We start from the raw sequence: 12447 nt of genomic DNA on the forward strand, positions 1-12447 counted from the left end.
TCCAGTTTTGTGGAGTTTGTAAACCAAATCTTAAACCGGACTGTTCTTAAACCGAGGTACCACTATACAAGCAAGAACTACACCCTGGTTAAACTGAAGTCCTCTGATTAAAACAGATGTAGGCTACGGTTCTAAGCATTTCAAGGAGATGAAATTGTTTTCTGTGAGTCTGCAAGGTTTACTTCCAAGAACATGTGTTGAGGAATGAGGAACTGGACCTGTCTGAGACTACAACCCTCTTCAGGTGTTTCAATAGTGAGCGCAAAAAAGAAGAAGTTGGCATCGCCCTTCTGCACTTGTGGAGGCCGCCCACACATTTTGGAGCCCCGATTTTCCTGGGCTCTAAAGTGTACAGGGATGGGACGCGGGTGGCGCTGTGGGTAAAAGCCTCAGCGCCTAGGGCTTGCCGATCGAAAGGTCGGCGGTTCGAATCCCCGCAGTGGGGTGCGCTCCCGTTGTTCGGTCCCAGCGCCTGCCAACCTAGCAGTTCGAAAGCACCCCCGGGTGCAAGTAGATAAATAGGGACCGCTTACTAGCGGGAAGGTAAACGGCATTTCCGTGTGCGGCTCTGGCTCGCCAGAGCAGCAATGTCATGCTGGCCACGTGACCCAGAAGTGTCTCGGGACAGCGCTGGCCCCCGGCCTCTTGAGTGAGATGGGCGCACAACCCTAGAGTCTGTCAAGACTGGCCCGTACGGGCAGGGGTACCTTTACCTTTACCTTAAAGTGCACAGGGAGCCTTCACAAATGCAGGAGGCTTGGATTGGGTGGGAAGTTGGGTGGGAAGAGTGCCTGGGGGAAGGGACAGAACTAGCATGCTCATCTGCATTGCCCTCCCGTGTTTTCTGAAGTCTTCATTGAACTGGAGGTGGCATTCGATAGCCATCTCCGGCTTGCTGACTTGAGAGGAACTTCAAGGTCAAAGCAAAACTTGCTTTCAAGGAAATGTGTCTAGGCTTGGTATGCAAATTTAATGCTTCAGTCCCCAGTACAGTGGTACCTTGGGTTACATACGCTTCAGGTTACAGACTCCGCTAACCCAGAAATAGTGCTTCAGGTTAAGAACTTTGCTTCAGGTTGAGAACAGAAATCGTGCTCCGGCGGCATGGCGGCAGCAGGAGGCCCCATTAGCTAAAGTGGTGCTTCAGGTTAAGAACAGTTTCAGGTTAAGAACAGACCTCTGGAACGGATTAAGTACTCAATCTGAGGTACCACTGTATACCATTTCAGAGTCTTGAGGGTTTTAAACATGCTTCTGAGACAAGTGCTATCTACCACCTCAAAAGCAAGTTTACAATGCAATCTTGGGCACATCTACTCAAAAGAATATCAGATCAATGGAACCAATGCCCGGGGTGAGGGTTATGTGACTACAGTTTCAACTCCAAACAATTCAACTTAACTGGTTTATGCTTTGGACAGCAGAAGTAGCCAAAGTACATAGCATTATCTAGTCTCCACTACAATAGATCTTCTAACTGGTTATGTAGTAGTTCTAGAGTGCGTTATGCTGTTCAAAACAATGCACATCTTTCTCATTGGTCCTTAGAAAAAATCCTATGGAAACACAGAGGTATAGCCAGGTTCATATGTAGCATCTCATTCAGGTACAAATTGGGAGCTATTTTATCCTGTAAATGGGTGTGCAAGTGAAGGGGCCTAATCCAGCTTCCTGTCCCTACGTACTTTGCCCTCACCCCGCCTCTGACTGAGAGGGGGGGGAAGCGAGAGTAAGATGTAAAATGGGGAGTCAATGAGAGGTTCAAATTTCATCATCTATTGATGTAAAAATCAGGTCTATTTGAAAAGAGCAGATACATGAACAACAAATATGGCTTCCCTTATCACATTTAGCATGTCCCACAGCTTATAAAACTCCAGGGAGGTGCTAGTTTGTGAATATACCTCAAAAAAGCAGAAAGCAGGCACTTAGGCCATCAACAGATTACACAGCTTGGTGATTTTTGTTGGCAGAATAGGGGGGAAAGAAGAAATTCCATTGAGCTATTAAAAGATGGACAGTGCCAGAGCCCAGCTCTGCGGAGACGTTATCTCGGGAGCCCAGATGCATTATGGGGAATTAAAAATGGGAAGCCACCCAGGTTCCAGCACTGAGAAGTGCAAGAGGCTGGGTTGACTATAGCCAGCATTTTATAGACAGTGGGCCCAACCTAATGTCAGGTCTGTACCTACCCCCAGCCCCCGGGTTATCAATACTGCTTACCTTGAAACGGTTGCACTGCTTTTCCCCGAGCCAGTGGAATTCATACTTCTCCCCTTCTGATGAAACTGCAGCCTCTTGTCCTTTGCCAACATGCCGTTACTGACAATACAAATGAATCAGGCATTGAAAGAACAGCATAGCTTCCTTCCTCTTTCAAGAACACTCCAAAAATCCAATATTGTACCATTTCTCTTTTCTTAAGAATGCACGCCCTTCACTTAAGAGCAGACAGCTGCAACATTCGTACCTCAAGGATCAGAACTCCTCCAAAACAACAACAACCACCCTCACTCTCATCTCTGAGCTTCTGCTGTCTCCATTGTTGGAAGAAGACGAAACCACCCCTAAAGCTTTTGCACTGTTCAGGGACATTGCTGAATTCAACTTCTTTTCGAAAACAACAACAAAATTGTATTTTGAAATACAAAAGGGAAAGGGAAAGAAGGAAAGGGGCGCATTGCACTACAATATCACCCGCTGAAACAAAAAAACAACAACGAATGACTAATTTGCTGTCTTCGGTATATTATGGGTAAGCTGGTGAGACAATAAGCATAAAATGACTTGTGGAAAACCTCACCAACTCCTGAAAGAGTCTGGATGTGTAAGTTAAGAAGGGGGAAAATGCTCATCTGTATTTTATGTGATCAAAACCTTCTTTATATTTAATATAGAAGTATTCTGTGCTGCACTTATGTCTCCTTCCAGCTACTGAATTCAACTGACTGCTTCACATGATGAACGGGACGCCTCCAGTAAGTAATGTAATCATGGCACAAACCTCATCTTTAAACCAGACCTTAAAGAAACTCTGTGTTTTTATATTTGGCAGCAAGAGCCCTGTGCCTGTAGGGATCTGGGCTACTGATGGGGGTTTTGAATTAAGATCACTGGTTTTCAGTTTATTTTGCTTTAAATTCTGATATTTACTTAATTCAGATTCCAAAAACATTTCCCACAATAAAGGACCTCCTTCAGTAACAATCCATTAGATTTTTAAAATGTTTTACATAAATTGCCTGGTAGCTTATCCCCACGCCAGACATGACTCCCAAACCAGAAGTGTGAATATTCACCAGATTTCCATTTGCTCGCCGGTTTGATGCAGTTGATTAGCTAAAGGAGAAAGACAGGGAAAATAAATTGTTGGCACCAGACTATATGCAGTCACCCAAAGAACAATAGCCACTTGATAGGCAATGACAAATTCTGCTGTAGTTTTTTTCAGCATATATGCTATGAACACATCTTGTGTAACATCTGCAGTAGACTATACAAATCAGGTTAGAATCAGGAGCATGGCGGTTGCACACGAGCCTTTTCCAAGACCTATTTAAGACTATGCTCCAATACCAATGTATAACAAAGAAAGTGAACTGGCAGAGCAAGGACATTTGTTTCATCATGGCTGCTATGAGACAGCAGCAGCAGCCCTTTATGTGCAAAATACAACTGAGCAGGGGTACAAGAGAGCCCATAAACCTAGGAGATTCCTGGGCACAGTATATTGAGGATGACAGGTTGCCTTAAATTCAATTGTCAGTTCCTGCATGGTTCAGATCTGCTCTGCATAACTCTCAACCTCCACAATAGCAAAGGCTTCCATTAGTCCGCTTAACACATGACACCTGCAGAGCCACTGGATCTTGGGTACAAAATGTCAGCTGTGGGAAGCAGCTGCCATCCCTGCCTATGGTACAGCTATTCTTCTTCCCATCACCCTCCTGTGACAGCATCCAATCAAACATAATTTTGTGTAATCATTTGCACAGGTACACACACAAAATCTGCAAAAAACCCACAAGCAACCAACCCGAAACCCTATACTTAACCAATGTCAATAATGAGATGAACATACATATCTGATTTTTGAGTTCAGAGACCGATCTGTAGCTATACCAACAGATCTTTAAAAGGACTTTTCATGTTTTTCCAATCATCCTCTTTCTCTCTATTTGTCAACCAATGTAGCCCATGTAGTTTGACTAGGTCAGGGATGAAGAATCTATCGACTTGAGATGTCCTTGGACTTCAACTCGAAGCAATCTCAATGCTCACATGTGAGTGCTGTAGTTCAGCAAATCTTGCACTACACGCGGTTTTGCTTTTAACAAGCTGCTTGATTTTGATTTGGGGAGCAGGGAACAAGCATGCATTTCAATACCACACCTACCTTCTGCCCCCAGGGATAAATCATCTTCAAAGCTTCCTCCGTTTCTCACCAGCATGCCTGAAAAGATGCCAATTTGACGTGATCAACATCTAGGGTTTCCCCTTCCAGTTATCTGGATTGCCCGCTTAAAACCAAAGCACCAAATGACAGCCATGCATATAAAATCCTTGTTCTTGAAAGCCAAATTTGAGTTCTCCAAGCTCAAATCTGGGGACCAGACCAGTGCTCTGCAGTGTCTCAGTCTCCTTCAAGGTGAGATATGTTGTTATTTTCAATGCAGAGTGCAAGTCTTACAACAGACACAAAAGATCCATTAAGGTAACTTCCATAGAGCTCCATGCCCAAGCTAAAGAAAATGGCCATTTCAGGGCCATGAGTACCACGCACCTTTGGTTACCACTGCACTGCATATAACACAGAATGCATCTTAAGCAAGCCTGCAGGTCTCTTACCAAGGAGTCTCAAGCCAAGGAAACGTCCTGGATCAAACATTCCCTGTCTCCCTTGCGCATTGAAAGAAAGGAGCTGCAACTACTGAAAGGGCTTCGGAGCTGCCCTGTCGCTACCTGCAGCGTCTTGTTGTACTTTGAACTTTTGCATTCTGGTTTGCGCAAGTGGTAACTTTTCAGGTGTGGCAAGTTCGGTCGGAGCAAGCCAACAGAGATTGTGCTGAAAGGGGTTGACCTACTTCTCAGTGTAATACTTAATATTCATTCTCTGCCTTTCTCTCTCTCTCTCTTTCCCTCTCTCTCACACAAACAGCACAGCTTATCTTTATCACAAGAGAAATATTGCTTAAGAGTTCCTTCAGTTTAAAAAAATTGCAGATCCATTTGTCTCTTCTGCTTTCAGGCTTGCAGAAGCCCGCTCAACAACTTCTAACACCGTCAGCTCAAACCTGCATTTGAATTAGGATTCTTTTTTTTGTCTAACAAACAAGCAGGAAAACAGAAATGCACTTAAAAGGCCTCGGATCCTTACCCTTTAGAACTGCGTTGCTCTGCTCATCCAGGGAGGCTCCCAATGGCGTTCTGAAACCACAGAAGAGATTAAAACATGCATGGCTGTCTTTTAAAAGTTGCTTCTTCATGTCCTTCCTTAAAGCCACACTTCTTTCACATCCGTCCCCTCCTCTTCCTGAAAATGTGCACACACACACACACACACACACACACACACACAAACTTGCAAAGCAAGCTTTGAAGAAACCAGCCCCTAACCAGGCACCAGTTTGTGAAAAGGCTGTTTAATCAAATTGATACAGCTGCCAACTTAACAGACTGCTCCGATGCAGGAAGTAAGCTCTGTGGGACTTTATTCCCAAATGACTGAGCATAAGATTGTCCGTGCTGCCGTAAGTGTACATGAACATTAACGTGATTAATTAGTCTGTCAAAAGAAAAAGGAAAAAAAAACTTACTTTATTATCATCTTTAGCATTAATGCGTGAGTAAAGGAGACAGACCTACAGCACTATACTTAATTGAAATTCATTCTGCACTTTAAACATTTCTCATCCATACAGCCAATGCTAAAAGTATGGGCATAAAAGCCCCCTCCTCTCCCACAAACATACATACATTTCTGCTTGGCTAAAAGCAGAGTACGATCTATGATTGTTTCAGACACTCTCTTCGTTTTATCTTCTCTCAGCCCAATTTAGGCTGCAATCTGAAGCCACTTTAGCGCGAGTTTAAAGTCCCACTGATCTTTGTGGGATGGGCTGCCAAGGAAATACTTACAGTATTTCACAGTATCATTACATGCTGTTTGTAGAGCTTCCAGCTGCCTGCCAAAAGGTTATGCCAGGGCTTCTTTAAAAACTCGAAAGCAACGCAACCAGCTGTAGGCACCCAGGATCTCACACTCCGCTGCTCCAACAGCCCTGGTGTAGCACACAATTTTTTACTTTTGACCCACAAACGGTAGGGCAGGCGAGAAAATGCAACAGCTGCACCCTCATCCTTTTGCCCTCGGAACTTTTAAAGGGGCAGGTACAATTTCAGGGTTGGGTTATTAGCACCAACCTCTGACCATTTGGGGCTTTCACAGCTGGAGTACTGGCCAGCTTCTTTCTCTGCAAAACCCCACCACCACTCTGATAAATCTTGGAACCTTGTATATCAAAGGTGAAGGTTCAGAGGAAGGAGGAAGACTTTCCTCTGCTAAACATTTTCAAGTGATGGCCTTTCAAAAGCTTGGGTTTAAACAACTGTGCTTATTGTTTACACCACGGGCTTTTAATGGCCCTTTTAAAATTCTTCTCCTCTGCTTCAGGCCACTTCTGAGCATCTCGCTGTGCTCCCAGATCCTTTCGAGGCTGTTGCCAACGATACACACATCAGCTGCTAGCACAAAGCAGTAAATGAACAGCAAAGCTGGTGCTGCAAGAGCTAACCCTTCACCTCTATAGCCGATTAACAGCTACCAGTGAAACAGCTTCGTCAAGGCAGCCCCGCCACTTGCATTTTCTACATACAAGACGTCACGACAATTTAGCCCACTACAGCGATAGTCTGGGAGGGGAAGGGAGATGCTTGTGTTTGAACATAGGGCAACAGATCTGCACAACGTATGAAGCCCTTTAGGGTGTAACTGAAGAGCAAACTGGGACAGTTGGAAAGAAACTATTTTGCGGCAGCAAGACCTCCTGAGTTGGCCGAGTCTGTTTGGAAGTGTACGATAATGCTAAACAGGAAGCTTGGATTCTGGACGGAGGCCGCAGATATCTTGTATGCATTCAAAAGAATTTGTCAGGCAGGCACAGGAAAGAAAGAACAGAGAAAAAGACTTCCTTTGCAGTTGGGTTAAGCAAGTGCTTTGGGGTGGCAGCGGTGGGGAGGTGATTGCAAAATGGAAACACAGCTAAAAATGAAAACTAAAATAAGGGTCTTCGACACTACAATCCTCAACATCTCCTATACCATATTTATCTGCCATGCAGAGATCTTGTTTGATGATGTTACGCTGGCACAACAGGTGTTATATTGGAGGAGGGGCAGAAGGCAGACCAGGGTCTCCTAGTAGATTTCTAAAGGATTTTCAGTAGGTTGTCATGGATTTCTGACTCCCAACTGTCTAACAATTAAGGTAAAGGGACCCCTGACCATTAGGTCCAGTCATGACCGACTCTGGGGTTGCAGAACTCATCTCGCTTTATTGGCCGAGGGAGCCAGCGTACAGCTTCCGGGTCATGTGGCCAGCATGACTAAGTCGCTTCTGGCGAACCAGAGCAGTGCACAGAAACGCCATTTACCTTCCCACCGGAGTGGTACCTATTTATCTACTTGCACTTTGACGTGCTTTCGAACTACTAGGTTGACAGGAGCAGGGACTGAGCAACGGGAGCTCACCCCGTCGCCGGGATTCGATCCACCAACCTTCTGATCGGCAAGTCCTAGGCTCTGTGGTTTAACCCACAGAGCCACCCGTGTTCCCCTGTCTAACAATAGCAGCAGCAAAAAGGCCGACCCCTCCCTATCCTGAATTAGGCTGCTGAAACAAAGGAAGCATGGGGGGGGGGGGAGGAACCCAGAATGGATCTTTATCCTGGACTGTGCTAAGAGGTACCCACTCTTTAATTCTCAGTGTTTGTCCTCAGTCACTATTCTGCACTGAGGTCTGGTTCCAGTAAAAACAATTTTAAAAAAATTAGATCCCATAAGCCTAATGTTTGCCCATCCCTAATATACACTAACTAGCAGACACAGGCAGTAAGAGCAAAACTATGAGCTTCTGTTGACAGAGACGTTTCTCACTAGCTTTTCAGAGTGCTAGAGGTCTCTCCAGCTACCATATCTGTGGAGCTTTGACAATACACAATGCCTAAATGTCACAGTTTCCCATCCATAAAATGGGGACAGCCACAAAGCACCATTTAGATTTCATGGAAACAAATTAGAATACAAAAACCTTGAAATCTTTCGCTCATGAGAATAGCTAGACAAAATATTGCTCTGTTCTAAATAGCTCTCACACACAAAAGCAAACCAACCAAGGTTGTGCGAAAAGAAAATCCCTGTCTAGCCAGCTTATCAACTTATTCTAGCCGTTTTAGCACCTCTTTGCTTTCCTTGAAGCTTCATCTTCCAAACAGCCTTGCAAACATCCTAGCCCTCAAGGGAATGCATACCAAAGCAGCTCACTTGTGGCATATGAACTATCTGGGGGAGAAGATAAAGAGTGAATATGAACCTTGTGGAGGTGGTGTGGGAGAGAGAGAGGACACCCATCTCCATTCCATTTGCAATCTTCATTTGCACTCTATAGCTGCCACAGGGGAAGAGTGCAACTACCGTATTTTTCACTCTATAAGATGTGCCCAACTGTAAGACACACCTAGTTTTTAGAGGAGGAAAACAAGAAACAAGAAAGCAACGCAAAGCCTCTTGAGTGAAGAGGCAGGAGCACTCCCGCTGCGCTCAAGAGGCTTTGTGTAGCTATCCCCGAAGCCAGAAGAGCAAGAGGGATTGCTGCGCACTGATCCCTCTTGCTCTTCTGGCTTCTGGGATAGCTGCGCAGCCTCTTCAGGGCAGCGGGATGAAGGCTCCCCGCTGCCCTGAAGAGGCTGCATGCAGCTAAGCCAGAAGCTAGAACAGTGAGAGGGAGCACTGTGCAGTGATCCCTCTTGTTGTTCTGGCTTCAGCGATAGCTGCGCAGCTTGCATTCACTCCATAAGACGCACACACATTTCACCTTACTTTTTTAGGAGGGGAAAAGTGCGTCTTATAGAGCAAAAAATACGGTACTTGCGTGGTGAACAGCTGAACAGCTACAAGGCAGGCAAAGGTAACCAAGTCCTCCTTTCATCATCACCACATCTCCACTGCAGGGAGACATGAATATTTCTAGCTGTTGAACAGCTCCAAAAAGGAAAGCCCACGACGACCACCAGCCTCTTCAAGCCCTTCTATTTCAGAAAGCTCTGGAAAGGGGTGTGCCCCAGTGCATCTGTTTTTAAATGAAAGAAAGCATCAAACTCAGGAGGATCACCCATGCAATACATCAACGCAGCACATTTCCAGAAAGCTAACTCATCTACCAGACTCCAGACGTCAAATCTGTTCTCTCTTCTCAGGCATTTTGCAAACTCCCTATCAATCAAACCAAAAGGTGCTTTCTTCTCCCCCACCAATGAATGAATATTCTCCTTACCCCAAAGTAGGTATTGCCCTGTTTTTGTGGCCAACCAAAAGTGACTGAGGAAAAGCTAGCCCCTGGGATCTGTGGGCACACACAAACAAGGAAATCCTCTACCCTAAGCTTAAGCTGATTCTTATTGTCTGAACTTGAGTGTGTGTGCTGTTTATTTTTTAAAGAATTAGTCTTTCCCTGCTGGCTAAATACTGCCCGCTTACATTTCAGGGGCGACGTTTTGGCACAACATCCCAGAAAAGAAGTTCCTTATAAAACCACCAGCCTTTTCCCAATTTTCTGGAAGGATGACTTTTCAAACTGTTGGCTGTCTACAACAGCAGTACATATTTAGGAAACAAGAACAAAAAAGGGGTGTGTGTGCCCAGCCCAAATATCAATACAAGGAAGTACATTGTAAATGTATTTATTTATTTTAAAAAAGAGGCCCAATTTTCTCAGATTTCCCACAGAAAAATAGCAGTGTAATTCCCAAACTAACCTCCTTATGGAAGGAGTGAAGAATCTGGTGCCCTCTCATCACCGCTGACTATTGGCCATGCTGACTGAATTATCTGAATGGCCACAGGTTGCTCACACCTGCATTACGGAGTCACTGGCTCCCATTCACTTCACACAGCATTATTTTTCTAGAAAAAGAGGTGACAGAACTCCCCATGAACACCCCCCCCCCGTGTTCTCTTATAATGGCAATGGCATCCACCTGAGAGGTGTTGAAACCAGGTTCTGGCAAGTTCCGGCTGAAAAGAGGCCCTGACTTCACCGATACCTGCTTGAACAAGAGCACCACAGCTGATGCAAAACAGAAAACTTGCGCTTTGGAAAACAAAGACACCCATGCAAACCGTAGAACAATTCACAGATTTGTTTGTTTGTTAAAGACTCCTATAGGGATAAGCTTTCTTTAAATAAGCGAACACCCCCACCTTCTCTTTACCTCAGCAGCCAAAGACAAGCAGAGCAAACCCATTAAGACTGTCCATCTTTTGGCGCAGTTGTAGCTTCAAACGCCAAGGATGTAACTAGGATGGGCAGCATTTGGTGGGAAAGGCAAGGTGCAAATTTCAGAAATCAACTGGATGATTTAATGCAATGCTACGTTTGTTTACTTGGAAGCATGTCAACGTTAGAAACTCAGATATAGAAGCTAGGTGCCAAATGGCCATGGTTACAGTCGCCAAAACAGAATTCCTAGTTGCTATTTTGGGGGCCAGAAGGCTCAAAAGTTGTATTTTAGCATGTGAGTTTTTGGTTCCTGAAATTCATTCTGATTGTGCAGATAAAATATAATGGATAGAATTCTACAGGATGTGTTCAGTGGCGAAGCTGCACGCTCCGCTACTGGGGGAAGAGAGCAGGCGGGGGCGTGGTTGGCGCCCCCAGGGGCGTGGTGCACCTGGGGGCGTGGCGCCCACAGGGGCGTGGCACATATCCCAGGGGCATGGTATGCCACCCGTGAGGGCATGGTGTGCATTCTGGGGGTGTGACACGCTGCCTGTGGGAGCATGGTGCCCGGCACATGGGGGTGCGCAGCGCATGTCCGGGGGGCTGCCGCGATGGCACCCTACCGGAATAGTGGTGCTGGGGGCAGTCTGCTCCCTCCGAACACCCGTTCCTCCGCCAGTAGATGTGTTGCTAGAGTGTTAAGGCAATCAAGATCCAAGGATCCCCAGACATGCCCCTCCAGATGGTGGAGACGTCAGGCACCATTCTGGAGCCCAGGCATCTTCACCTAGGTTGTAAGTGGCCGATAAAGGTAAAGGGACCCCTGATCATTAGGTCTAGTTGTGACTGACTCTGGGGTTGCGGCGCTTATCTTGCTTTACTGGCCGAGGGAGCCGGCATACAGCTTCTGGGTCATGTGGCCAGCATGACTAAGCCGCTTCTGGCGAACCAGAGCAGCACACAGAAACGCTGTTTACCTTCCCGCCGGAGCGGTTCCTATTTATCTACTTGGACTTTTGACATGCTTTCGAACTGCAAAGTTGGCAGGAGCAGGGACCGAGCAACGGGAGCTCACCCCATCGCGGGGATTCGAACCGCCGACCTTCTGATCGGCAAGTCCTAAGCTCTGTGGTTTAACCGATAGCCAGGTGCAAAATGCACATGGTAAATTTTGAATGCTGTGCATGCCCCCTGGGACTTACACTTAAGCAAGTGGACACATGACAGCCACCTTAACCATGATTCAAATTCCAAGGGAATAAATGAGATTTAAGAATGCTAAATTTCAGCGGGTTGGACCCCCAAGCTTGTAAACACAAGATTGCCTTGATTTAGCTAAACTAACAGCTCAGTCCTATGTAGAGTTACATTATACAAGCCAATTGACACCAGGAGGTTGACACGTAGCTAACTCTGCACACGAGCACACCATACTATTTTTTAAAAACTGGACATTAGCAGTTGTGACACACCACAGATGGGCTGTTGCAATACTAAAATGCATTTACCACAACACTGGAGTCCCAGTCCTAAAATGCTCAAATCACTTATCTCTGGGTTCCTATATCCATCTGAGGATCTTTAGCACAAAGTCCTAAAACAGTTAGAGGTTACTTTAAAAGTTAAATTTTGTCCAGTCATGATCAACATTCCTCAAGAGGAAAAAGATTTAGACTAGGGAATCCCGCCTCCACCACAACCCAGAGTCATTCAGAAGACTTAAAATAAATGTTGAAAAATGGCAAGATGTTAAATATAGAATTGCAAGTTCCACCCCACCATTTGCGGGCCCTTGCTCCACGACAGGCAAAAGTGTGTCAGGCAATGTTTTCCCCTCCCCTTGGCTCCTTTTGTGCTGAGGAATCTAAACATGTTGAACTTCTACCTGTCATGCAGCTGTTCAAAGAAGCCCACACAACTTGCAGCCCACCCAGCGTGTGTTGTGACTTGCC

At 45.6% G+C, this 12447-nt stretch overlaps 1 protein-coding gene across 4 annotated transcripts in view; it reads right to left on the reverse strand.

Annotated features, from left to right (window-relative positions):
* ITPRID2 (ITPR interacting domain containing 2) overlaps positions 1-12447 on the reverse strand; it is a 69962-nt gene that overhangs the window by 38773 nt on the left and 18742 nt on the right. For 3 of the 4 annotated variants that reach the window (XM_077916392.1, XM_077916399.1, XM_028748163.2), the window contains 4 exons: positions 5378-5427; positions 4397-4453; positions 3300-3339; positions 2224-2322 (listed from right to left, as the gene is read on the reverse strand). In XM_077916392.1, coding sequence (XP_077772518.1) covers positions 2224-2322; positions 3300-3339; positions 4397-4453; positions 5378-5427 — 246 coding nt within the window. Of the gene's footprint in view, positions 1-2223; positions 2323-3299; positions 3340-4396; positions 4454-4848; positions 4980-5377; positions 5428-12447 lie in introns of those variants that run through there. The other variant, XM_077916409.1, reaches the window with a different exon arrangement.

The sequence above is a fragment of the Podarcis muralis genome, chromosome 1 (genome assembly GCF_964188315.1).
Source record: "Podarcis muralis chromosome 1, rPodMur119.hap1.1, whole genome shotgun sequence".
NCBI classification, from domain to species: Eukaryota; Metazoa; Chordata; class Lepidosauria; order Squamata; family Lacertidae; genus Podarcis; species Podarcis muralis.